General features: G+C 47.8%; 1 protein-coding gene across 2 annotated transcripts in view; it reads right to left on the bottom strand.

Annotated features, from left to right (window-relative positions):
* MYO5B (myosin VB) overlaps nt 1–26,906 on the bottom strand; it is a 143,337-nt gene that overhangs the window by 56,682 nt on the left and 59,749 nt on the right. For both annotated transcript variants that reach the window (XM_033085915.2, XM_033085916.2), the window contains exons 9-16: nt 25,976–26,085; nt 24,040–24,305; nt 18,637–18,718; nt 16,986–17,126; nt 10,757–10,879; nt 8,796–8,879; nt 3,759–3,905; nt 3,076–3,173 (exon numbers count right to left, since the gene is read on the bottom strand). In XM_033085915.2, the coding sequence (XP_032941806.1) occupies nt 3,076–3,173; nt 3,759–3,905; nt 8,796–8,879; nt 10,757–10,879; nt 16,986–17,126; nt 18,637–18,718; nt 24,040–24,305; nt 25,976–26,085 (1,051 nt within the window). The remainder of the gene's footprint in view (nt 1–3,075; nt 3,174–3,758; nt 3,906–8,795; nt 8,880–10,756; nt 10,880–16,985; nt 17,127–18,636; nt 18,719–24,039; nt 24,306–25,975; nt 26,086–26,906) is intronic.

Below are 26,906 nucleotides of genomic sequence, written 5' to 3'. Positions count from 1 at the left end.
GGCAGGTAGAAGCACCTGGCAGATTGGTTTTTGCCTGGAAATCCAAGTCAAAGATCCCAAACCTTGCCTGAAATGGAATCTAAAAGGAAAATGGACAGTGGAACAACCTGAAGTCAGCCATTCCTCTAGCACATCTCTCTTTGGAATTCTTCTCCACCAGGAATTAACCTCAGACCCAGCCTGCAGGGAGATGCAGCAAACACCCCTGCGTGGTGCCCTCCTCCAGGATGGGAGCCTGACACCTCAGCCCCTTCACAGATCCTTTCAGCAGGCTGTGAAGCAGGAATGCAGGGTGTGAGGGACCTGAGGAAGTCTCCAGCCCAACCCTCTATGTTCCAAAGCTGGGACAGCTATGGGGGCAGACCCATAGCTCAGGGGTTTATCTGATTAAAAAGTGATAGAAACCTCCACAGAAAGAGGCTGAACAACCTCTCTGGGCAGACTGCTCCATGGACAGACTGTCCTCAGGCAGAAAAACACATTTACTTATCTCCCACATCAATCTGGGGCCACTGGCTCCTGTCCCCCACCACACACCACTGTTGAGAGCATTCTCTTCTCCTCTCAGTACTGAAGGGCTTCCATTTCATCCCTTCTGCTCTCCAGGGTAAGCATCTCATTTTACTAACAGTGTAATGCTCTTGGGAGCTGAAAAATGTTGTTTCAGAAAGAGAAAGCTTGTTTTTTCACTGAACAACAAACATAACCCTGAGTGTTCTGCATGCTACAGACACTTCAGAGCTGACCTGGAGCAATGCTGATGATGCCTCACTTCACAAATGCATCCCAGCAATGAGCATTTTCCAGAATGTGTCTCTAAATCACACTTTTCCATGTAAGCAAACAGGCTTTAGAGAGCAAGTCCTACCAGGAACAGGGAACAGGGAACGGAGCTGGGAAGGGGCTGGAGCCCCAGGAGGGGCTGAGGGAGCTGGAAAGGGGCTCAGCCTGGAGAAAAGGAGGCTCAGGGGGGACCTTGTGGCTCTGCACAACTCCCTGCCAGGAGGGGACAGCCGGGGGGATTTGGGATCTTATCCCAGGGAACAGGGACAGGAGGAGAGGGAACGGCCTCAGGGTGGACAGCAGCAGGAATTTCCTCGTGGAAAGGATGGCCAGACATTGGCAGGGACTGCCCAGGGAGGTGGTGGAATCCCAGTCCCTAGAGGTGTCCCAGGAATGACTGGAGGTGGCACTGAGTGCTCTGGGCTGGTGACACAGTGGGGATCAGGCACAGCTTGGACTCGATTATCCTGGAGCTCTGTTCCAACCTCTGTGCTCCTGGGACTCCGTGACTTTATTTGAGCCAGGCTGAGGATACAAATTCCTCAAGCTGGTGACAGCAAAACCAACCTTGACCATGACCCCTTGGTCACAATTCCAATGAATCAATCCATGAGGGTGAGGGGGGACAGTCCCTTGCAGAACCCTGAACCCCCTGTGGATGAGGATACAACCCCACCACCTGAAGCAACCTCCTCCAGAACCATCCTTGTGTCCATTTTGGTCTGTCATTTGTCCCTAAAATCCCAAATTTGGACATTCACCAACAGTAGCATCCCACTGGACAGAGCTATCACTTGGACTAGGAGCAGGCACTGGCAGAATTATCTTCCTGGTGCTTGCTACCCATAATATCTTAGGGATACAACTGAGTTAATGCAATTACTGCCCCCTCAAAACCAGGGGCTTGCAGATCCATGGAATTATATTAACTGTATCCCGAGCACCACAAGAAAAACTGAATTTGAAGTTCAAAGGCAGAGAAGTGAGGAGGGATGAGCTACAAGGAGAGCCAAGCAGGGACATGGAGTCTTGGGAACACCCCTTGGAAAAAGATGAAGCCACTCCACCACCCAGAGCACCCACCACACTCCCCCTACAGCAAATCAGAGAATAATTCTGTGCTTTAAAGAAAACAGTCAATCACACAGTGTAATCCTGAATTTCATTTAAATGGAAATAATTTTATTTAACTCCCCTCCAAAAGGCAGCAGGAGACCAAAGCTCCAAGCTTGTCCAGTACCTACAGGATGGTGTGTGAAATACATAGGCAGAGCACAGGAACTGCCACCCCAGCACAGCCAGCCTTCTCCAGGGCTGTTAACTACCTCTCTAAGGAATTAGGTGAATATAAAGCAATTTCTGAATGCCTTGCCATGATTAATACCCCTCACATTGCTGTTTGCAGGGAGAGAAGAGTCAAGCCAGGATGCTTCCTGGTGGATACATCTCCCCCAGCACATCATGAGCAGTGTTTCCCTCCTTCCAGGACCTCTTGGAGCTGTCTCTGCACTCCTAAACCACTCTGTGCTCACTGGGAGCACTCAGCCTGGATCAGCTGGAGGGAAATGCCTCCCTGCTGCTGGATTACACTGACAACCTCCTTCCTTAAAGGTCACCACCTGCACTTTATGCCTTTCGAGGACATCACGTCTATAAGGTCTCTGAATACTAACAGCCAAGCTTTCCTGGAGTTACAGGGAAGAAAACTGGGCACAAACCCATGACCAAGAGGTCAAACAGGGCTAACAACTACCTGCTCACAGTGTTTGCTGCCTGTGATAACTCTCTGAACCACAGGGGAAGATCAGGACTGGCCTCTTGCTGCAGCTGCTCACTCCCCTGGAAACCTGCCTGCAGCTGATACAAGCCACATCTTCACTTCTTCTACATCCATTCTGGAAGCACCAAGACATTTTTGTTCATTTTACAAGCCCACTACTTATCTCTGCTTTTTAATTTCTTTCTCTTTTCACTGTTTGGAACTATAATTATTTATATCAAAGCAAGTCTACGACGAAAATTGCACAAAGATCCTATTACTTCAAACAAGGGATGCTCAGTATTATCAGAATATATCTATGCATTATTAGAACCTGAATTAGTATGCATTTCAGAGGCACAAACCCCACTTGCTGAAACCCAAAAATGAGACTCCAGCAACGCAACACAGACCTTCCAGCTGCAGGAACAGCACTAAAAGGAGGGGGCAAGCCCTTCAGTAGGAGGAAGAGCCCAAAGCAGGCTCTGCTGCTCTAAAGCTGAGCACATTTGCTCATCTGCAGTGCCACTTACTTGAAGGGGAGTTTCTCGTCGTTGGGCTTGATGCAGCGCACGTAGTGCGGGGTGGTGGCGTTCAGGGTCTCCATCAGCAGCTGCAGGGAGTTACGGAACTGAAAGACAAAAAAACCACCCATCTGGAGGAGGGGTGAAGCTACTGCAACCCTGCAGCCCCAGCCAACAGGTGCCAGGAGCCACCCGTGGGTGTGACACAGCGTGGACCTCCCCAGGGACCCAGCATGGGCAGGGGGAATTCAGAGAAAACGCTGTGGGGTTGGGGGCTTCATGAACCAAAGAGGTTCGTGAGCAACAAAGCTCGGGACTCTGCCCGGTTGGGTCTTGGAAACATCTCCAAGGATGGCAGCACAACCTCTCTGTGTCCCTGTTGAGCACTTGGACTGCCCTCAGGGGGGAAAGTGCTTCTTTTCTGAAGCTGTGTATGTTGGGACATCATCCAGTGAATCCCAGCGTGGCCTCCACCCTCCTCAGACCACGTCTCAGCTGCTTTCAGTCAAGACTTACTCAAGCCTGCTGTCCCAAAGACACTGCTAGAAACCTTCCAAAACACAATAGCTGAACAAGGAGATGATGGGGAAGTCTCTTCCCACCCCAAACATCTTTTGATTCACCTCTGCTTCAAACTGAAGCAACAATATCTTAGCTGGATCGCTCTGTGGCTGCTGACTCGCTCACATTACCTGGTGCCCCACGGTTTTCCTGTGCTCCTTGTTGGCAGCTTTGAAGGCTGGGCTGGCAGAGCGGACTTTGATCCGGGGCGTTCCCTTCCGCAGGGCAGCAGCGGGCACAGCACCCTCTTCCTGGAACAAGTCTGCTACCATCTGATACTGAAACAAAAGGCAGCTCTTGAGCACCTCTGGGAATGAACGAGCACCTCTGGGAATGAACGAGCACCTCTGGGAATGAACGAGCACCTCTGGGAACGAGCCCACCCAACTCCCACTGCAGGTCGCTTCTCTCCCATCCTAAACCTGGAAGGGGAAAAAGGGTGAGAAAGTGAAAGCAGGAAGGGTTGGCTACATAAACCACATCAGCAGGACAGTTGGCCATTCTGTGCTGCAGTTCATGAAACCTTGAAGTGTGCACATTAAATGGAACTAGCAAAAAAAAAATAAAAAACAACACAACAACAACAAAAAAAACCCAAACAAACAAACAAAAAAAAACCAGAAGAGGCTGGATTGCTGAAGCCTTTCAAAGGCACAAAACCTCCAGAACATGAGGTGCCTCCTGCTCCCAAGGCTTTGTTCCAGGGTGTTTCTCCAGCCCTGCCTGCACAGCATCTCCTCTGAGGACAGTCAGCAGCCAGCCCCCACCATGGCCTCAGAGACACCCTTGCTTTTCAAAAAATTAAGGGGCACAAACACTTCCTGTCTAATTACCCACCTTTCAGGGCAGCACCACTATCCCACAACTCTGGAAGCACCACATCTAGCTCCACAGATTCCCAAGCCTGGGATTTCTGGCAAGCCAGCAGCAACATTTACGCTTCATAAACAACAGGTGAGCTGGCAAATGCAGTTAATGCCTTTTTTATTGTTATTATTTAGGGAGCAGGATATTCAGATTTACATTAGGCTGGGGAACCTGAATATTAAGCAAGCCACCATAAATCTGGTCAGGTTAGCAGGGCTGCTGAATTTTTCACATCTTGAATCCATCTATTCACCCACACTGGCTACTGCCACAGCTGCACTTACATTCAAAGGGGAAACCTTTAAATGCAAAAAAACCCTCTCTGTCAGCAGGTGGGAGGTGATGTGTCACCAACTGAGCTGGTGACACTGGCAGAGCCCCAGGGTGCCTCCCAGCAGCACGGATGCTGGAGCACCTGAGGGAGAGAACCACATTCCCCACATCCATGGCACACCATGCCCAACACATCCACCCCAAAACCACCAGCACAGGGCAGTGGCAGCTGCACAGCATTCTTGCCTCCACCTCAGGCTCCTCCAAAAGCCCAGTATGGTTGCATTTCCATCAAGATCCCAGGAGGAGTGCTGTGGTTTATCAATTTTTAGACATGAATGGACAGCCCTGTGCCACAAAGGGCTGATTGGCTCTCTGTCATATTCCTGGGCTGAGACAGGAACACTTCCAGCCCTGTCCTGTGGGCTGTTCTCACAGCTTGTTATGACAGTAGCCTCAACACCACCGTGGGAAGGAAATTATTTGCATTACATGAGCAAATTTCTTGCAGGTTCCACGACAGTGCCAGCTAAGGCTTTGCTTCATGCTCTCAACTTACACTGCTACCTCTGCAGCTCACTCAACTCCTACCAAAATAAATGCTCTCTCCTTCTTCACCTGACCCTATCCCTAAAAAACACATCCTGACAGTTTTTGTGGATGCCACATCACCACCTGGGAAGCTCTGGCCCCTGCAAACACAGGAGGTGTGGGTGGCACATGCATTGATGGAGACATCCAACACAGGCTCTGCATTACCACCTTACACCTGACAATGTGTTAAAACCTCTGGATGCAATTTTGGGTCTCAAAATGTCTTCTCAACGCAGCTGGGAGTGCAACTGATCCCTCCATCCACTTGGTACGAATAACAGCAGCGCTTGTTCCTGAATGAGAGCTGGAGAAGGATCTCAGAGCCGAGCTCTCAGCTTGCCTGATGCAAACCTGGTGGAACTGGGGTCTAGCAAAAACCATTCCACAGGTTCTGGGGCATGAGCAAGAGGGACAGATTCCTCCTCCCCAGCTGGCAGAGTCAAAACCATTGGTGCATTATTCGTAATTACAAAGAACTGTAAAATAACACCTTCACAGCTTTCCATCAGCACTCAAATCATCTCCCTTAATTCAAAGAACATCAGCTCTCAACTGTTTTAGCTGACCAGTGCTTACAGAACTAATTAAATGCTTTATAAAGTCTCTTTCACCATCTTGTTGATGGCAGTAATTGCATTCTAATTAGCAGAAGGCAGTTCTGCCTTAGTGGGAGTGCTTTGTCAGCGATGGCTTGCTGACAGGGAGGTGCCCCGTGTTAAATTCAGTGTTCCCCCTTGCCCTCTGTGCTGTTTTAGTGGGAATGCAAAGGAGAGTGCAGGGAATGCTGAGTGCCAGCCTGATGCTGAGGACAGGTCAAAGTCCTCACAGCACAGCCCTCTGCAGCACAAATCTGAGCTTTAGTTAAATTTGCACATTTGGGTAGCAGACTCAGCACTGCCACCGCTGCTTTTTCTGGTTCAAAGAGACCAGGTTGCCTTTTACAGCAAAACAAAATTGTTTTTAATTGTTTATAGCCCTGGAGGGAAAATGGCAGGCAAGAGGCAAAAACGCCAGGGTAACAATCTGCTGGCAAACAGGGCTTAGGGGCAGCAAGAACAGATCTTCAGGTGTTGAAGGATTTGGGACAGGAGTGTGACAACGCTCCTGGTGCTCTTCTTCCCAGAACAGCATGGGATCAGCACAGGTTGTTAGGGCTTAAAGGCAGAAATTCAACAAACTCCCAAAGGTTCTCAGACCCAAGGGTATTTCAGAGTGTTTTGGGCTAGGTCAGGGCAGCTGTGGCTGCTCCATCCTTGGAAATATCCAAGGCTGCATTGGATCCTTTCCTGGGATAGTGGAAGGGTCAGGGGTGTCACTGGATGGGATCTAAGATCCCCTCCAAACCAGCAACTAAACAAAAGTCCAGCCTGCTCTGACATCTTATTGTGGTCCCAATATATGACAAGAGAGCCTTTATTTTATATCCCTGCTTCCAGGGAAGAATTTCCAGCATCTCCACCACTCTACACCACACTACTCCAACGAGTTGCAATCTCTCCTCTACACCAACAGGAGCAAGTCAAGTAGAAATCCTTATCAGACACTGCCAGTTCTGCAGCACTGACTCCAACAGCAAGTTCAGCACCGGCTAAATAATTAATCATACAGCATCAATTATTCCTGGAGGTTACCTGGCATTTCTAATGAGCTCTAATCACACCCAGTTTTTCCCTGGGAAGCTTCCTGAACATGCACAGCTCTTGATTTGGGCGTTATTAAAGCCCAGCTTCACAGTTATTAATTTCACAACTACTCCCATGGATGAGAAAATTGCTCATCTTGCCATCTTTACATGAATTCCTTGCTGTGAAACGGGCCAAGCCAGTGACAAAACTTAAATAATTTTTCATTCTCATCTCTTCCAACTTTGACAGGAACACACTCCTCCTAAAAATAATGTCTCCTACACATCCCTTCATCCCACTCCTTATTCAGGGTGGCATTCAGAAGGTCACAGCCAGCAGCAAACTCAAGGGTGTCACAGAGAGAAGTCTGAATATGATACACATTTGCTGGCAATATGCAGGGGGCCTTCAAAATCTGTAATGCAAAAGAAAAACCAAAACCAACTTAACATGCTGGCCTGTGCTGTGGAAGGCTTTGAAAAGGTTTGGAGGAAAGAAGATGTACTCCTTCCCTAAACCACACACCAGGTTTGGAGGAACAATGCCCAGAGCCACACAGCCTGGATTTTGGCTGCTGGATGGTGAGCTGGACTTTGCAAGGCTGCATTTTCACACTAACTGCTTCATAAAAGCTGCCCCTGGGAGCGATGAGGTTGTTTAAAGTTTCAGCTCATTAATTGACAATGAAAGACTCAAGGCTGCAGGGAAGAACTTCGGTCTGGTTTTGAAACAACAAGGATCTGAAATTCCTTAGCTGTCTGTGCCATTGACACTTTTAACCCAACCTACCCAAATGCTCACAGAGAGCAGGAGTGTGGTGCTGGAAGCTAGTGTAAAATCTGCTTAATTTATATAGAAAATTATAAAATCTCCAACCTGGAGCCCACTGTCAAATGGTCATTTACTTCTGCTTCCAACATCCCACCAAACCCACAGCTCTGAAAAAATTTTAAACACCAAGAGCCAAAAAAACCTTTATCAGGAGACCTGGCATTCAAAGCCAGTCAGAATATTGCTGCTGGCACTTGGTGCAGCGAGATGTTGACAAGTTATTTGTACAACACTCAGGAGAGGGAAGGTACACGGCACAAAACCTTGTAAGGCACAAGTGACACCACGAGTGATCATCAGTAGCTGTTAATTTGTTAAAGACACACGTTGGCAGCAGTGTGAAACAGCTCCACAGCAGCTGGAGTGTCTCAGAGTTCACTTCCAGCATTCTGTAGGAACTCTAGTTTTTTGATAGGAATTACTGAAGCAATTAGAAGTCACAGCGACAAGTATGATGGATTACAGCTTAGAGAAACCAGATATTTTTACACAGAAGGGGGACAGGACCAGCAAGGCTACCCACAACACACAAACCACGCTAATAACAGTGGCTTTTAACCCCAGATCCCTGTGCTTTTGACCAACCTGGTCTAGTAGAAGGTGTCCCATGGCAGAGGGCTGGAATGAGATGGTCCCTAAATTCTCTTCCATCCTGTGATTCTATGGCTGATTGGGTGATGGGTAGGGAGCGCCAAGCACCCAAAAACTACTCATTCCTAATTTTGTCCCTTGGTGACCAGCAAAGAAGAGAATCAGCAGGTTTGGGAAATATTTTGTGATATATCTTGACAGGACACCACCACAAGGAACGCAGACAACCACCCACATCCTTGCATGGGTGTGACTGCAACCCTGGGCACCCTCCTCTCCCCCCTTTTTCCTGCTCCACACCCCACTGATTTGGCTCTTTGGCTGCTGTCAGTGGCTGCAGGCAGCTGCACATTCACACCTCCAGCCTGGAAATCTCACTGCTTTTACCTTGCTGGCTTTCAGGATGTTGATCTGCTCCTCGTACACGGTGTCCCTGTTCTTCTCCAGAAACCCCTCGCTCTGGTACTCCACCTGCCAGGACACAAAGAGGAAAAGCTCAGAGGGACAAGTCCAAACACACAGGGGCAAGGTGCTCCCACCACCCCCCTGCTGCTGGGAGCTCACCCCAAAAACTGAGAGGGGAGAGGAACAACTGGAATTTAAAGGTCACTTTTTACCAAAATAAGTGAATCTGAGTGAAAGCAAAATTCTTACTGCAAACACAGATTGTTTCCCAGTCATTAAATTGGTATGTATGGAAGCAGGGGGTAAAAAATGCAAGGATCATCAGTAACTCTGCACACTCTTTTGTTCACTCCTTAACTCCTTCTGAGTTAATCAATAAACCTCAAAATACACCCTACCTAAGTCTCTTGTAGGTCTCTTGGGTTTTGAAATTGCAGAGGGTTGGGATGCAAAGGAATTTTGAATAAACCATTAAAAAAATAATTTAGAGACAACAAAAGAAATTTTCTCTTTTTTTCGCATATTAAAAAAAAAGAAAACTTGACAAGAAATATGTTTATGAGGTGTCCCTATGCAATACCAGCTGCCTAAGGAAAGGTGAGTGCCAGCCTTTGCCATGGTGAGTGCCTCTCACATCCAGGGCAAACCTGGTTAGGAGAAGCACCTGGATGGCACCACAGCACCTGGATGTTGTCCTGCTCCTCAGACACATCTCTGGGTTGATCTTTTCAATCGTTTTTTCTAACAAATGTATGTTTGGGATAACTTCAAGCTTTTGAGACTCCTGTTTGCTGCGAGTAACACCTGTCACATCACACGGACAAGACCCCCGAGCACCAGGCACTGGGGTTTGGTTTAGTTTAGTTGATATCCCCCAAAAAGGTGGGATCTGCCTGGGATCACCTCTCACCTCCTCCCTGCACTGTGCCTTGCTGACACCAACAGCTCCTGCTCTTCAAACACAATTCCTTTTCCCAAAGTGCTTTCTGCCAGGCTGCCCTTACAGAAATCCATTTCACCGCAGCTTTGGGAAAGAAGATTTTTTTCCCTCCTCGAGAAGCCAAGACAAGTCCCAGCTCAGAGCCACAGCTGGGAGGTTGAAGCCCTTGGGGCTGGTCCAGATTTGAGCGCCTGAGCCACCATCACCACCTGCCAGGAGCAGCAGTCACCAAGGAGCAGCTCACGGGGAGCTACCCACTGATTTATTTTCCTATCTTAGGTTGCAACACAAGATGTGACCAAAAGTATGTATTCTGTCACCATCTGTTAATCCAGGTGGGGCAGGGATCCTCATCTCCGTGGGAGACATTCTCTGCTAATGGGCCATCTGTTAAAACCAGGTGGGGTAGTGTTCTTTATCTTTCCACAACCCATCCTTCCTCCAGGAGATATCTCCTGTTAATGGCTCGTTGAGTCCCACTGTGGCACTGATAAAATTACATCATCCCACTGGGAGATGCTCCAGCCAGGGGGAGGAGCCCAACATTTCCTGCCTAGATAAAAACTGAGATTTGGAACACCAGAGCAGCCTTTTTCCACTGGATTCCAGAGGAAAATCAGACCCTTCTACAGCCTCACTGGACCTTTGGAGGAAACTGCGCCTTGTACAGGAGCACTGCTCCAACTGAGCCACATCTGTCACTGCAGGAGGATGCAGCCACCATGGGATGGGACTGCTGCCAACACCCTGCCTGACGGGTGTCAGGTTGTACTCTGACTGTGTCAGGGTTTGGGGTTTGTTCTTTGTAGTGCTGTATTTCTATTTTAATTTCCCTAGTAAAGAACTGTTATTCCTAATTCCCATATCTTTGCCTGAAAGCCCCTTGATTTCAAAATTATAATAATTTGGAGGGAGGGGGTTTGCATTCTCCATTTCAAAGAGAGGCTCCTGCCTTTCTCAGCAGAAGCTTTCCTGTCCCTGCTGAGTGCTCCCACGGAGGTACCTTGTCAGCAAAGTGCAGGACGATGAAGGAGGTGTTGGACATGCGAGGTTTCTGGAAGTGCTGGCTGGCGGCGTGGCGGTCGTACAGCTTCTGCACCCAGTTCTGGTCCGTGCCCTTGGGCACCTGCACAGGGACAAAGGGGACAGTGCCAGGCCACAGTGGTGCTCTGTGCTTTCGTGGCAAACACACCCAGAACTGCCTTCCCAGCAGGGAGCATCCAAATCTTGGTTCTGTCCCAGCAGCCGGAATGGCTCTTGCAAGAAAAAATGAAAAACGGCAAAACAAACCAACAAAACGAACCAACCAAACAAAAAAAACCACCCACAGACCCTGAAACAAAACAAAAACAAATTAAAACCACCCCCAAAATAAACAAACAATGAAACAAAAACCGAAACAGCCACCAAAACAAACAGAACTGAACTAAAAACCAATTAAAAAAACCAGACTTCCCCCCGATAAACCAAATGTCCCAACAGAAACAAACACAGAACCAAACAAAAAAACCCAAAAATGAAAGAAATTCCCAAATACATACACACACATACACACACAACAAAACCCCCAACAACAACAAAAAACCCCACTAATTAAAACAGAAATATTAGAAAGTATTTTTACACTTAAGATACATTACTACATTATTTTTTAATGCTGTTTTAGGTGACAGAATAGTTTCCAGGAACAGCCACGTGTGACCACATGAACACACGAAGTTCTAGTCTATTTGACAGTGATATTGCTCCTCTTGGGGTCTGAGAACCACCATCCCCATCCCATGAACAACTGCTGAGCACAGCAGTGGCTGCACACACACACACATTATTTTAAACAAAAAAAATGGATAATTGGATATTTAGGTTAGAAGAAGACACGGTTCAGAAGAAAACTCTCAGTCAATATTTAAAATTAGAGGGGACAAAACCTAGAAACCACATAACTGTGCAGCAACAGAGAGAGATATTGATCATCCATCAGGACTTTATATTAAAAATGACAGAGGAAACAGTGACAGGATCAGGAAGATGAAAATCACGAGACAGGTGAGGAATACTTCTCTATGCTGTTCTGAAACAGCGTTTGACTTCATGACAGCAAACCAAAACACACCAGAGGGGTTCTGGACACAGATAAGCATCTCCTGCCAATCCCTGTAATGAGGGTGAATTAAATGCAGCAGCCATGCACACAAGCCGTGCTCTCCCACATTTATTTATATTTTACAGTTTTTAAGTGTAGCCAATTATGGATACACACAGAAATGACAGACTATATATAAATATTGAAAGGCACTTAGCTATGCAATTATATACATATTTTATTTATGCAAGGTGAGACTGGAATGTTTAAACTACGGGGTAATATAAATGCAGATTGTGTTTCTTTTCATGGGCTTTATTTAATATTTGCATGCAAAAAAATCCTTTCTTCAGGTATCACTGGGTGCCTCCTGTGCAGGACTAAGCCACAGGTGCAGAGCAGGAGCACTGCAGCCCCCCCAAGCCAGATTTATCCTGCACCACCTCTCTTCCAGGGCATCCAGTTTGCTGAAAAACCTGCTTATCTCAGAGCTGAACTTCAAAGGCATTGCTCCAGCCTCCCAGAAAGAGGGTTTGCCATACCCTGCTTACTGTCCTGCAGCCTGGGTATTTTTAGCTGCCTGGGAAGCACCTGATAGGGACCAAGTTCCAAAGATAAAAACTAACAAGGCCATTATCTGTACTATTATAACAGCTTTTGGTATTACCTTGGCAGTTTGAGGCCCTTAGAGCAAGTGAGAAAGTTATTTCGAGGCCATCTCATCTTTTTTTTCAGGGGATGGGGAAGAGGAAAAGCGTCTGCCTTGCAGATTTTGTAGGGAATCTTTAAACAGGATAAAGCTGATACCAGGAATTGCACAAGGTCACTGCTCTGTCCCCACCGTGCCTCCCCCTCCCCTCTGGATTCCCTGTCCCTGGGGCTGCCAGGAGCTCCTGCACCCACAATCACACCCACCCACTGCAGCCAGCACCAGCCCCACAGGATCCATTCTGCATGCCAGGACCAGAACCCACCAAGGATCCCGGCGAGGAGATGCCTGGAACTGCCTGGAGACTCCCTCCATCACCACCTCCAGCACAGGGACAATTAAATGGACAGAAGAAACAAAGGTTAACAGCTTATGGTGAAGGAAGGTAGGTTTAGATTGGATATTAGGGAGAAATTTCTCCCTGTGAGGGTCTGGCACAGATTCCCAGAGCAGCTGTGGCTGCCCCATCCCTGGCAGTGTCCAAGGCCAGGCTGGACAGGGCTTGGAGCAACCTGGGACAGTGGAAGCTGTCCTTGCCTGTGGCAGTGGCTGGAACTGGATGAGTTTCAAGGTTCTTTCCCACCCAAACAATTCAGGGATTCTGTGGATTCTGAAAACACAGTAGGAACCATTCACACTTTATTTCTTCACTCCTTAGCACTCCAGTGTAAGTTAAAGCCTGAGAAGAGCCTGGGCTGTCTCTGCTCTCCAGAAACACGTTCCACTGCAAGTGATGTGCCCGACTTCAAAGTCATCAGAGCTGACAGGGTGATGCAGGGGAGGCTGCTCTGCCCACCAAAGCCCAGGGGTCCAACCTCTGCTCGCGGAGCAGAAATTCCCCCCAGACAGGAAAGGCCATGTGCTAATTTCTGATGTCCAAAAAACTAACGAGTCCAGACAAGGAAAACACATTTGCTCAGATCCCCAAGCTGGCAGAGATTCACGGAGACAAGCGGGATGGAAAAGCAGGCGGCCAGGAGCAGAGCACAGCATTCCTGGCACTTGACAGAAGGACACAGCAAAGGTCAAAGAGCACCCTGTGAACAGCACTAGAAAATGCATTTGGCACATCAGCAGCACAGCGCAGTGGCGAGGTGCCACGGAGCACAGAGTGGAGCCACAGAGGAGCTCAAGAACGTGAGGGAGCTGGTGGGTTTGGTGAGGCTGCTCCACAGGCAGGAAGATCCCTCACAAATCTTGGGCAATAATAACAATATTGACACACAAACCTTTCCAATCTCTTGGTTGGAACCCTCCTGGTTGCACTTTATGGAAATGTACACTTGATTTTTTCATTAGTTTTTTCATTCTCACTCCCATGCCAAGGTGAGGGAACAGTGAGGTGGCAGACAGCTTGTGGAGAAACCTGGGAATCCACAATAACCTCTGACTGTACTCCCAGACAGAACTACAGAATATCCTGAGCTGGAAGAGACCCACAAGAACCAACAACGTCCAACTGGCCATGCACAGGACAGCCCCAAAAATGCCAGTGGAGGCATTGTCCAAGGCACTTGGGAAGTGTCTGGAAGACAGGCAGCACACCCACATGGCAGGTAATTTCAGCCTGAAAAGCAGGACAACTCACCCAGCTTTGACCGAGGCTCGACTGCATTTCTGAGGGTTTTCTGTTTCCTCTAAGGATAACTTAAATCCCTTGAAAAACCAACCCCAACAAAGCACTCCAAGTCTTCCAAAGTGTGCTGTCCCTTCCACCAAAGTAATTCCATCCACAAGTGCAACCATACCCTGGAGAGATTATCAGGGTTCCTGGGCAGAGCAAGGATGTAACAGGAGGTAGGAGAAAATGAGCTCCAGAAGCCACAAGCTTAATAATTCCACAACAGCTTCCAAATCATATTTCAAAGCTGTTTAAGAAAACTCTCATCTCCCTCCTGGAGAGGGATTTTTCACAAAGACATGGAGGGACAGGAGAATGGCTTCCAGTGCCAGAGGGCAGGGCTGGATGGGATATTGGGAAGGAATTGCTGCCTGGGAGGGTGGGCAGGCCCTGGCACAGGGTGCCCAGAGCAGCTGTGGCTGTCCCTGCATCCCTGGAGTGTCCAAGGCCAGGCTGGATGGGCTTGGAGCAGCCTGGGACAGTGGAAATGGTGGAGCAGGATGATCTTTGAGATCCAGACTAATCCCTTCTGAGATTCTGTGATTCCAAAATTCCATATCCTGAAGGCTGCTTCAAGAAGCAGGGCTTTTCTCATTAGCTTTCAAGAGAGAGGTTCAGTCCTTAACACTCCAATCCCAGTTCAAGAGCCCTCTCTTTAGCTGCCAATTCTTACGTCAATCTTTCCCCAAACAGCAGCAAGGCTCTCCCATGACCTACACTTGCTGAAGCCACCTCCTCCTCAACCACACATTAAGGATTAAAAAAACCCCCTCACTGTGAAGCAAGAACATTAGAGACAAACCCTCTGCGTTTGCACTAATGCTTCATTATGTACCAAATATTCCCCTGGCGCTGCTTCACGTCCCAGAGTGTTTTCATCCTCTGCAGTAGGCTCTAACGAGGTGGAGTGTAATTACCTTATTGTGGTCCCACCCCAGGAGGTGAAACACTGCCGTGGGGGGAAGGTTTTCATCCACAAACTGCTGCTTTCAGCTGACAGGTTTTGCTGAAATTTTCATAAATCTGGAGAACACTCGCAGGTTGTCATAAAAGAGGCGATTACAGGGCCAGTAATAAGGGCCTGTGACTAATGACAGTATCCCCCACTGACAGGTGAACACCCAGATAATTGGTATTTGATGAGAAGGGAACAGATCTTGTGGGGTTTTGGTTGGGTTTTTGTTTTGGTTTTGGTTTTGGGGGGTTTAGGGGGTTTTTTTTGGTTTTTTTTTTTTGTTTTTTTTTTTTTTTTTTTGTTTTGGGTTTGGGGATTTTTTTTTTGTTTGTTTTGGTCAAAAAATAAGTATGGATGAAAAAAGTAGATCTGCTGCTGGTACATGAGAGCTGCTATGTCACCACCAGCAATGCCACCAGCAGCAACCAGTGCCAGGTGGCCCAGAGGAGAGCCAAGGGTGTTACTGCCAACACCAGGGAAAGTTCCCTTACAGTCCTCACAGACACTTTCTGCCTGCAAAATTTTACTGGCTTAATAGCACAGAGGCCAGATGAAATGGTACTGAACATCAAGAAAAGAATCTGACCTCCTTTCGAGCCAGCACTGGCTGAGACACTATTTTTAAGGACATCAAATTAAGTCTGATTTGTTCTCATTTTTAAGGAGATTTCCTGAGAGCTGACTTGAGAAGGGCAAGGCCCCAATCCCAGCTCACCCCAAAGACTTAGCCAGAGTGTCTTTAGGTCAGACTAGGGCTGAGTTTGTGGGATGTGCTGCCTGGAAAGGCAGCCCTGGTACCTGGAGGACAGCAAGCACTTCACAGGTCACCCCCCCTCCAGACACAGGCGCTGTGCCCTTGTCCAGGGAATCTCATCCAAGCAATGGATCCCAGCCCTTTCCCTCTGCTACAACATGAGACTTGTGTTCCTGAGCCACCAGACCTGCCCTGTACTCATGGATCCAACAGACACAACAATTCCTTGGCTATGCTGGAGGGTCCCTTACCTACCACAGCTCTCCCAACACTTCCCTGCCTTTGTTCAGGAACTCTCAGAGCCCTCCCACGGCCAGAAAGACATTCCTGGCATGGAATACACCCAAGTCTCAATGGAAACCCTTCCAGGGGTCACTCCACAGCAGCTGAGGCTCCTCCAGGCAGCCACACCCAGCAGGAGGGCAGTCCCATCCCTTCCAACAGGGCATCTCCAGCATCAAAGAGCTCCAAAAGAGGCATCCCAGCTTCCCAGGGAAACCTGCCCTCTGACATTCCTTCTTCCTGTGTAAATTTGATTATTCATGACTGAACAACGTGTGAACAAGGAGTCCAATCTTTCTTCTGGATTGTCATCAGCGTTTGCCACTCTGGCTTTTCTTCTCAAATGTCAGACAAGATTTCACTTTGGCCAGCATGAGAGAGAGAGGGCAAAAGAGAGCAAACTGCCCTCCAACATCACAACTCTGTAAAGTCTGCACACAAAATGCAGTGAGCTTCACCTTAAAGAGCTGTTGCAAGAGGACTCAGGTTTCCCCTGAGACAAAATAAGGCTTGAGAGGAGCTCCAGCTCCTGGGCAATGCCAGAGACACCAGGTCTCAGTCAATGGCTGTTCCTCAGCACAGCCAGACGTGGGAGCACATGGTGAGTGCAGGCACCCAGCACTCTGTTTGGAACAAACCCCTGCCCAGGAGGCTCTGGAGCGCTCCAAACCAAAGCAAATGCCATCTCAAGCCTACTCCTGCCATGAGCACAGCAGCAACACACATCAAAGATGTTTACCCATCTGCAAGACACCAGGGATTAAAGCCCATTCTTTGATCTTTTACAGAAATGAAGACACTGTCCCAAAGGTGTGAGATCCTCTTTACCTTGCACTCCTCATCCAGCAGGTCCAGGATCCCCAGCTTGGCCTCTATCAGGTCTATGCAGGGCTGGTTGTCGTAGAAATCTATGAGAGTCCAAGGGATCCCCTCCTTCATGTACTCCTCCTGTTCCAGCTTGAACACGTGCTGGGGTGGGAGAAAGCAGAGTCACTGGGTGTGACCCCAGCACAGCCCCTTCCCCTGCTCCCTGCTGCAGCTCAGCATCCCATCAGCACATTCAGAAGCCACAGAGGCTCTGGGTGCCCTCACACACAGCCTGCACCTCCACACAGCCCAGCTCCTGGCACGGGAAACAAAACCATCACACAGGGAAAAGAAGGCTTGGAATGACTTCCACTACCAAGTGACTGAAGCTGTCGCTGCGTCCAGGTGGAAGCCACACACTGATGTGGCAATGACAAACACACATCTCTTGGGCTGACAAAACAGCTCTTGGGCTGACAAAAACCCTCCTCTGCTGTATTGCTCTGATTACAGCAGTGACCTGAAGCAGGTTCACAGGCTGGAAGCCCAGCCAGGGCTGAGAGCCTGTGTCCCCATCTGCGAGCACAAAGAGCACCCATCATCCCAGAAGGGATATCAGCACCAGCATCTCTCCAACTCAGGGAGGCTTCCATTGAAAATTCTTATTTGAAAAAAAAAAAGTGTAATAAAAAAAAATCTTTGCATGGCTTACGCATCTCAGACCTCTGCCCAAGCTGATAAATTGTCTCTGGCTATTTCTGAGATACTCTAAAGCATATTAAAAAATGATTTTTCAAATGCACTTCTTTTCCCCTTCAAAGATAGCTTTTTAAAATCTCTTCAAACATGTCATCTTGGAGTTTGAATTTATAAGCTTCAGAAGTGATAGCTAGACATACCGAGTAAGATATGAATAGTGCAAATACAATCCGTAATTTACTTTTCATTTTTAGCAGCAGTGATCTATCTGATGCATTAGATAGACTGCAAATGTTCATGTCCATGCATATGATATGGTTTCAAAGAGCCAAACTAATCTGCAGTACTTAAATGCTCAGACTTCACAAGTTTTCCCCTGTACCCTGAAATTAACAGTAATTTTTTCCCTACTCATAACTGAAGCAGAAGACAACTCCTTACTGGTTCCACTTCCAGTGAAGGTAAATTGTTTCTAATAAAATAGGAAAATTTCTGGGTTTTGTGAAGCACGTCCAATTGAAAAGTGGGGGGTGTTTCCAATCCTGTTATTTAACACAGAGTTTTCATCTCACAGGTTTAAGCCACACTTAATGGAAAGATTTCCACACCCATAACTTGCTTTAATTCACACAGGAAATCAGCATGAGACCATCCAGGTTTTGTTTCAGGATTGAAACAGCACCAAGAAAAAGGCAAATTACACATTTATTCGGAGCAGTGTGTGAGCCTTAGCACAAACCACATGCAAATCCATTTCCAGGATCAAGTTTACACATCAACTGAGCAACATTTTCCAACTTGATAGGAATATTCTAGAACCACTGCAGTGAACTGTCTGGGAGGGAGGCGTCCCCAGGATCCACAGGATCTGTCCAGGCTGCAGGTAAATGCCCTTAAGCAGAAGCCAGACACAACAATCCTGCCTTGTTACATTTTCTGCTCATTTTATGGAACGTTTCCAAGCTGACCTTACCGAGTTGAACTGCTGCTGGAGCTTTTCGTTGGCATAGTTGATGCAGAACTGTTCAAAGCTATTCACTTCAAAAGTTTCAAACCTGCAAAGCAATGAATAAATCAGCATTAGGCGTTGCTTTGTCTCAAAATCCCCTTTTTTTTTTTCATTTTTTATTTTTATTTTTCCTGCATCAGTGTCATCTGTGTGACAGGGAACGCCAGTCACTCAACCATCCCTTCCACTCCTCCTATCCCAGATCTACACTTTTTCCCCCAAAACATCTTTCCTTGGCACAACTCGAGGGATCCAAGAGGTCCCTCCTGCTCCACACAAATGAGACATCTGGCACAACTGCAGCTTCCTGCCCATCAGCTCTGTCTGAGACAGGAACTGCTTCTCCTGGGGAAAAATATTATGAAATATTAAGTCCAAATACATTCACTGTAAAGGTGATGAAGAAACAGGAGCTGCTGTCTTAAAAGACCCGGCGTGCTATTTTTAATGGGATTTAATAGAGCAGAAAAAGAAGGTATTAAATTTGTAATTACAGCTTCTGTACTGCATCCCTGTTAGCACAAAAATTAGACACACGTGAGTAAGCAACTTCTGGAAGGGAGAAGGGGAAAAATGGTGATTTCAGCTCCAACACCACATTCCTTAGGGGGAGCTTGGGGCTGGACTCAGTGATCCACCTCTTCACCAGGACTTCCACACCATGATCCAGGCCCAAAAATAGCTTCTCAGTCGCAGTCAGAAAGGAAAAAATATGCAGTTTTAGTAACACAAACTACAGGTGAGGAGCAGGGAGCCAGCAGAGCCCCTGAGGCTGAAGCACACAACAACCAGGGGCAGGCACAGGGAGCCAGGCTTGCTCTTAAAACCTCTTAAAGAGGGTATTTTGAGCTACCAATGGGAATTATGTGTTTTATATTTCTATTTTTAAGGCACAGTTGGAAGGGAGAAGGGAAAAAAAAAAGTCTTTGACACATGACTGTAAGGATTAAACCAGGGGGAGAAGTGGGAAGGCTTCCTGTGTTCAGTGAGTAAGCTGCTGTAATGATAAATATGTGACTAAATAATTGTTCGGGTAATAGGCACGGTAGGAGCTGGCAGAACAGTCTTTAAACACTGAATAAATGAAGCCCTTTTCCTTCCAACCTCCCTTCCTCAAAATAATCACTATTTCTGCCACGTTCTGAGGACCACCCTGCTGCTACCCAGTTATTCCCAGGGTACTTCCAGGTGCTGTCACCACACAAAATGCCAGTGTCCCTGGGGAAATGCAATGCCAAACGGCAAAAGGAAAAGGGGAATGGGAGGGATGAGCTGGTTTTGTGCTTTTATCACCCCCACAGTCCTTGAGGAAACCCGTTTTCCCTCTGCCTGCCCGGCACTGCCACCTGTGCCAAACAGAGGATGCTTAATCCATTCCCTTCCCAGAAATTGGGCTTTACAGTCTTTAATGCAACAGAATCTGGTGCCTGGGACCACAATTGTTTACATTAAAGATGAGGCTGGCCCTCAGTGATGAAAGTGTCCTGGGAGAGCTCCCACTGTGCTCATCGTGGCTGCGTGGGTGAGCAAACCTGAGCCTCCAGCTCTGGAATGTGGCATCCCATCACTCCTTGGGAAAACTAACCTCTGCAGGCTCATGATCACAGCAACACGGCAAGAAAGGGTTTAATTAAAGCTAGGTGGAAAAAGGCAATGAGGGCAGGAGTAAAATAAATCTGAGCACAAACTTCTGCCGTTCTGAGACTCCAGGTGTGATTTATGAACCCTCCCAGCCAGCGCCAGCCGGGGGCAGAGCTGCTGTACAACTCCAGCTCCAAGGCAGATCTGACTGAGCTGTTAATTAAGGGATTCCACCAGCACAATCTGCTAATTGACACAGCAGATTAGTGGCCAGCCCTACGCGTGTGCTCGCCAGGAGCCCTACCTGCTCGGAGTGACCGCACTGAGGCAACATCCCTATGGGGAAAGCAAAGCACTGCCTGTTGGGTCTCTGCTCATTTCAGTGCACTGCAGTTTGGTGGGGGAAAAAAAGCCTGTTCACCATTCCAGCCCATCACAGTGGTTCCCTGGAAGGCACACCCAGCTTGGGGACAGCTCTGGTAAGTAGATTTTCAAGGGGCAAATGCTGCGTTTTGGTTTTTCTGCTGCTTCTGGTCTCTCCCAAGTCCTCTGCAGCACCAAGGTTTGTATTAAAATATTTAAACTTCATGAATAAGCCCAGCATACAGCTGATTGCCTGGGTGTTCACACTACACATGGCAAACAAGAGGGGGAACGAGGCATCCCCACCAAGTCCAGGAGTGCCATGTGAGTCCACTCTTCTGGCTGCCCTCAGTATTAGTGCTGCAGCAAATACAGTAATTTCACGATTATAAGTCGCACTGAGTATAAGCCGCACTTCTGGGTTTCAGCAACTTTTTGTTTTTTTATCCATATATAAGCCGCACCTGATTATAAGCCGCACATTACAATACAGAGTGTGATAAAAGGAATCTGTTCTATCACCATCTGTTGAGGGTGGGGGCAGTGATCCTTATCTCCACGGCAGATATTCTGCTAATGGGCCATCCACTGAAACCAGGCAGGGCATTGTTCTTTATCTTTTCACAACCCATCCTTCCTCCAGCCAGTCATTTTCTGCTCATGGCCATTGAGTCCCACTGTGGCACTGATAAAATTACTGCATCCCATTGGGAGTTGCTCCAGCCAGGGGGAAGAGCCCAACATTTCTTACCAAGATAAAAACAGAGGGTTTGGGACACTAAGGGAGCCCCTTTCTCCACTGGACTCCAGAGGAAAACCGGATTTCTCCACATCACCACTGGAGCTCCGGAGGGAAACTGCACCTTGTACAGGAGCACTGCTCCAACTGAGCCACATCTGTCACTGCAGGAGGATGCAGCCACCATGGAATGGGACTGCTACCAACACCCTGCCTGACGGGTGTCAGGTTGTACTCTGACTGTGTCAGGGTTTGGGGTTTGTTCTTTGTAGTGCTGTATTTCTATTTTAATTTCCCTAGTAAAGAACTGTTATTCCTAATTCCCATATCTTTGCCTGAAAGCCCCTTGATTTCAAAATTATAATAATTTGGAGAGAGGGGATTTACATTCTTCATTTCAAAGAGAAGTTCCTGCCTTTCTCAGCAGACACCTGTCCTCCAAACTAAAACAGCAACTTTTCATTCTTTGTCCATATATAAGCCCCACGTGATTATAAGCCGCACTTTGGGTTCGGACCAAAATTTTAGTCAAAATGGTGCGGCTTATAATCGTGAAATTACTGTAACACCATTTCAGTAAACACAGAAAGGCTTTCAGTGCTGCACCCTCTCACCTCAGCGTTAACAGAGAATTAAAGATGCAAAGTCGAGCATTAGGAAGTTGGAAGAAGAACCCTACAGCTTCTGCATCCTCTGTCTGGATCCCATCCCTAGAATCCCACCCATAGGGACAGTCCTCCCTGAAGCTCTGAGGATGTCAAGGATGCTCTGTGAAGCTGGCTGCAGGCTCCCTGCCTTTCCAGCTCAACCCCTCTCCCAAAGGAAAGGAAAAAAATCAACAGCCCTTCAAGGGGGGAAAAAAAGGTCCTTAGAAAAATGCATTGAAAACTCAAAAAAACCCCTGAGTTAGGAGAACGAAACGGCTCCAAAATTCAGCAGAGTCAGGATATCATCACCCACACTCCACACATTGTTAATTACTCAGCATTTAGACAGCAACACCCATTTACTAAAGGGATTTATGGTCATTTTAGGACACCAGACTCTTACAAGCATTTCAGCCAAGAACATGGACATCCTCCCCTGCAAATCTGCTTCCTCACAGGACCTGCAGGTCCTTGTGCAAAAACCTTGCTGGTGTCACCAGGGCTGTGAAAGCCCACACACTGGACGTGACACACAGGCCAGTGGCTGAAGGAGGTTTTTCTTCCACACTAACAGGTTTTCAAGCCCAGATTAATCTTTCATGACCCTTATCCTCAAGTCTCCTTTCATTCAGGTTTATGAAAGTCTGATCCTCCAACTCAGGCACGCAGTTTTCTGCATGGACCCACCATCACGCACAGGGCTCCATCTCAAAGCTTTATTTATCCCATTCCAGCCTGCAGAAATTTCTGATTGTAGGGACAGAGATGGGAAACAGCTTTGTCTCATACAGTCTTTGAACCAGACCGTGCCACATTCAAGATCTGGCATCCTTCCTGCTGCTGCAGTTGTCCAGCAGATGTCAAAACCAACATCCCAAACACCAGCAGCTGTAGAAACCTCGTGGCAGGGTTTACACACGAGACCCAGTTCCAGCAACTGTGTAGGTGTTGTAGCCCTAAAATCACGCTGCTTTTTTTGTCCTGATCCAGACCTGCTTTGGCAGGATTTCACTGTGAACTTGAGGCTCTCCTAGAGCTGACAGACCTTCAGAGGACACAGAATTTGGGACTGAGCAAGCACAGTGATGCCCTGGGTTAGGGATTGGTTTCTGGAGCAGGTGCAATGTGTGCTTTCCACCTTCCCCTCCAAAACAGGAGCAATTCAGCATCTTAATGTACCAAGGGAGAGCAGGAGACCACTGCTGTCCCACTGAGAATCACAGAAAGGTTTTGGGTTGCAAGGGAGCTTTTAAGGTCATCCAGTCCCACAAGCAGGGACACCTTCCACTGTCCCAGGCTGCCCTAAGTGCTGTCCAGCCTGGACCTGCTGCATGGACCTGTCTGGGCCACCTGGGATTTCTCACACACAAAAAAAAGGAAATGGTGCTGGAAAAATTGAGGGAAAAACCCAAACCCATAAGACCTCTTTCCTTTTCCACCTCACAACTGACAGAATCCATTCCTTCCTCTTCCATCTTCTGCTCCTTTGCATCACTTCAGCTAAAATGAACTCAGACAACTCTCACACCCCTCTTCCAGCACCACTCAAGCACCAGGATGACAAACCAGGCAGTAACAGGTACCCAGGACAATTTTAAAGTGGTTCATTGCCCCTGAGGGTGCAGGCTGCAAGCCTTGCAAGAGCTTTTTGCACCTCACATCCCCACCACAGGTTCCCAAGCTGAAAGCTCTCACTGCCTGCAGCAGTGGCTACACAAATGAAATAAAGCAGTGTCCTCAAACCCCACAGCAAGATGAGGCAGCCTGGTCTCCCCAGCAGCACCCCAGCTCATCCTAAAGGTTGTTTTAAACAGCACAGGGGACAGAAACCCCAGATGGGAAGGGTGAGGGAGGCAAACCCCAGAACCCAGCGCTCACACAGACCATTCTGTGCTGAAGGAGGATCAAACCTGCAAACCACACAGCACTTTTTGTGCTCCTTCCTACGTCTCCCATCACCTGCCAGCAGCCAAAGCAGCGTGCACAGTGCCAGGAGGGGAAGGTGAACCCCAAAGCAGCAGCTGAGGAGGTGCCTACCCGTAGATGTCGAGCACGCCGATGAAGGAGTGCTGCCCCACCGTGCTGTGCAGGGCCTTGTTGACGTGCTGCACGATCCAGCTGAAGAGCTGGGCATAGATGTGCTTGGCCAGGGCGTTCCTGGCGTTCACCACCTGGTGCAGGGTCATGCTCTTCACGTAGGTCTCGGCCGTGGTGACGAGCTTGCGGTGGCACAGCCAGTGCTGCATCTGGCTCTGCTCCACGCCCAGCAGGCTGCAGAAGCTGCTCAGGTGCTCGTCCTCGCCCTGGGAGGGGGGAACACAAGCAAAGTCAGCTTGTCTTGAAAGAGCCAGCATGCTGTTTTGAGCGGGATTTAACAGAGCAGGAGAAGAAGGTGTTAAATTTGTAATTATAGCTTCCGCGCTGCATCCCTGTTAGGTTGGTGGCACCCCAAACTGGCACTTTAACACCCAAGTTTGCAGATATGCTCGAGGAATGGCATTTTTTAAAACCATCTAGGGAAGGCTGTGTCACTGCCTTCCCATTGCAGCCTTCCCCAGCTTGTGAAAAAATGCCAGCTTGTGAAATGCCAGCTGGTTGTGAAAAAATCCAGCTGTGCTCATCCTTGTGGACGGGGTGGCACAGCTCACACGGAGCCCTGGATGGTGGCACCAAGGCTTGGCCCTGCTCTGGTTACCCTTGAGCTCTCAGCTTTCACAAAAAGCAGATCTCCACAGGAAAAAGAATTTTCCACCCCACTCCTCCTTGAGATGCCTTGAGCAACCCTAGCTACGCCTCAGACTAAACCTTAGGGTTTGCCATGGGACCGCGCCTTTTACAAAATAACTCCATCCTGAATGACAAAATTATAAATTTTAAATTATAAATTACAAATCATGCACTACCAGAAGGGCTTAGGCTTTGCACAATTAACAAGATAAAACGTGAACTTCACTTTCTTCAGTGCAATGTATTTCCCACCCCTTTGAAATTAAGACAAAGCAGTTCTGAGTCTCGATTATGGTCAGACAGCAGGCGCTGCCTTGTGGAAAATGAGAAACCAATCTCTTCTTCTTCTGTGTAACAATACATATCTAAGGGGAACAAATTGTTTCCAGATAGGTAAGTGTACTCAGAAATGCTGGATGAGGTTGAGGATACAGAAAAGAAGTGCATTTTACAAGAATTCTAGGGTGTTTTATTGCCACGCTATCTTTTTCACCACGGAGTCAAGGTTTTACCAGAACTGATTTAATACCTTGAAATTACATTTGAAGGTAATTAAACAACATAAACTTCATTAAGAGAACTCAACATTGTTGAAGCAGGCAGCTTTCACACATCCATGTTGCCAAATCAGAAATAAACTACCCCAAGCACTTCACTCATTGAACACCACGTTATCTCAAGGGTAACACTAAAGTGTGTGCAGAACCCTTTTAATACTTTAATTAGGAACAAACGACCCAGCCTGGGACTCGAGGATAATTTACAGGACAGTATTTCCCACATAATTGCTTTACTTTTCCCCACCTCTGAACAAACACAGAAACAGAAAAAACGCCTCTAAGGCATCTTTAGCGTTATTTATTTTTGCTAATTAACTATGCAGGGGTCCTTTGGCCGTGTTACAAGCAGCAGCTCTGTGGCTTTGCCTGGAGGAAAGTGTAAAGCATCACAGCTTGTGCTGGTGTCACCATCAGTGTCCCAAGTCCCCAGGACCCCACAGTGGGATCTAAGGAAGCAGGAAGAGTTAAATGTGGGTTGGGATGTAAGGGATGCAGGCAATTTTTGAACAATCTTGCTTTGCAGGCTGGGTACAGAGGAGGAATAATGCGTTATTTCCCAGGGCAAACAAAGCAACCAGGAGCTCCTGATGTGCTTTCAAAAAAGGGCAAGGAAACCAGGGGGAAAGGGGCTTTCTGCCAAAGCTGTGAACGTGGGCTGAGCCCCCAGCACACCGAGGGTGACCTACCGACACACTGCAGGCTTCCCCATCTCGCTCCCCTTGGATCTCCAAGTTCCCCAGGTGCAGAATGGCAGCAATTATCCTAAAAATGGTCATCTGATGAGACTCCTTCACTCCTGCGGGAACAATTGATGGCTGATTGTCACAAGGGAAAATGAAACACGATTTCAAGTCTATTTGAAGGCGCTTGCAGCGTTTGATTTCCTTCCGTGGCAATTGCTTTTCAGAATCATGAGGCTTCTTGCAATAAACACACCATAAACTCTCAATTTTAACACGGATGGGTTTAATACCCACAAACCCAAGGACGCTGCTCCGCAGTGATCAAGCAGGATCAGAGTTACAGGGGCTGGAGCTGCTTGTCTGTCACCGCAGCCTGCCGACAGCCAAAGCACAGAAATTACAAATTACTGCCAAAGCCCCACTAAAGGAAGGGAAAATTAAAGCCCTGCACAACGCCTCCACGCTGGTGGCACAGCTGGATGCAGCAGGGAGGTGATGGGGAGCTCTGTCTCACCATCCCCATCTCAACCAGGGCGATGTCCTGTGGGTCTTTACTGGGGGTGCAAGACGTTATTGCCTTAAATATTTTATTTATATATTGCTTTATCTATTTTTTTCTTTACAGGCATTCCCAGGATTTGCAGGCATTCCCAGCAGGAGCCTGCACATGGCCTTCTTGCTGTATCTTGCATTTTTTTAACATCCCAGCTGGGTTTCTGCGTCCCTTTTGTGTTCAGGGCTGGTGTCCTAATTATCCACCCAAGGTCTGAGACATCACCTGCTGGTTTCTGAATTATCCAGAGCTTCCCTTTCTCTCTCTTGGGACTTTTCTGTTGTCAGCACAGTGAGAAATGTTTCAAGGTTACTGAAAGGAGCAACACTCTGCTCTTACTTGGAACTGGAGTCAAGCCTGGCCAGGACTGGGGATTTGCAG

Source organism: Catharus ustulatus, chromosome Z (genome assembly GCF_009819885.2).
Source record: "Catharus ustulatus isolate bCatUst1 chromosome Z, bCatUst1.pri.v2, whole genome shotgun sequence".
Lineage (NCBI taxonomy): Eukaryota > Metazoa > Chordata > Aves > Passeriformes > Turdidae > Catharus > Catharus ustulatus.
The sequence above is the reverse complement of the archived record's forward strand: the minus strand, read 5'-3'. Positions and strand labels throughout refer to the sequence as shown.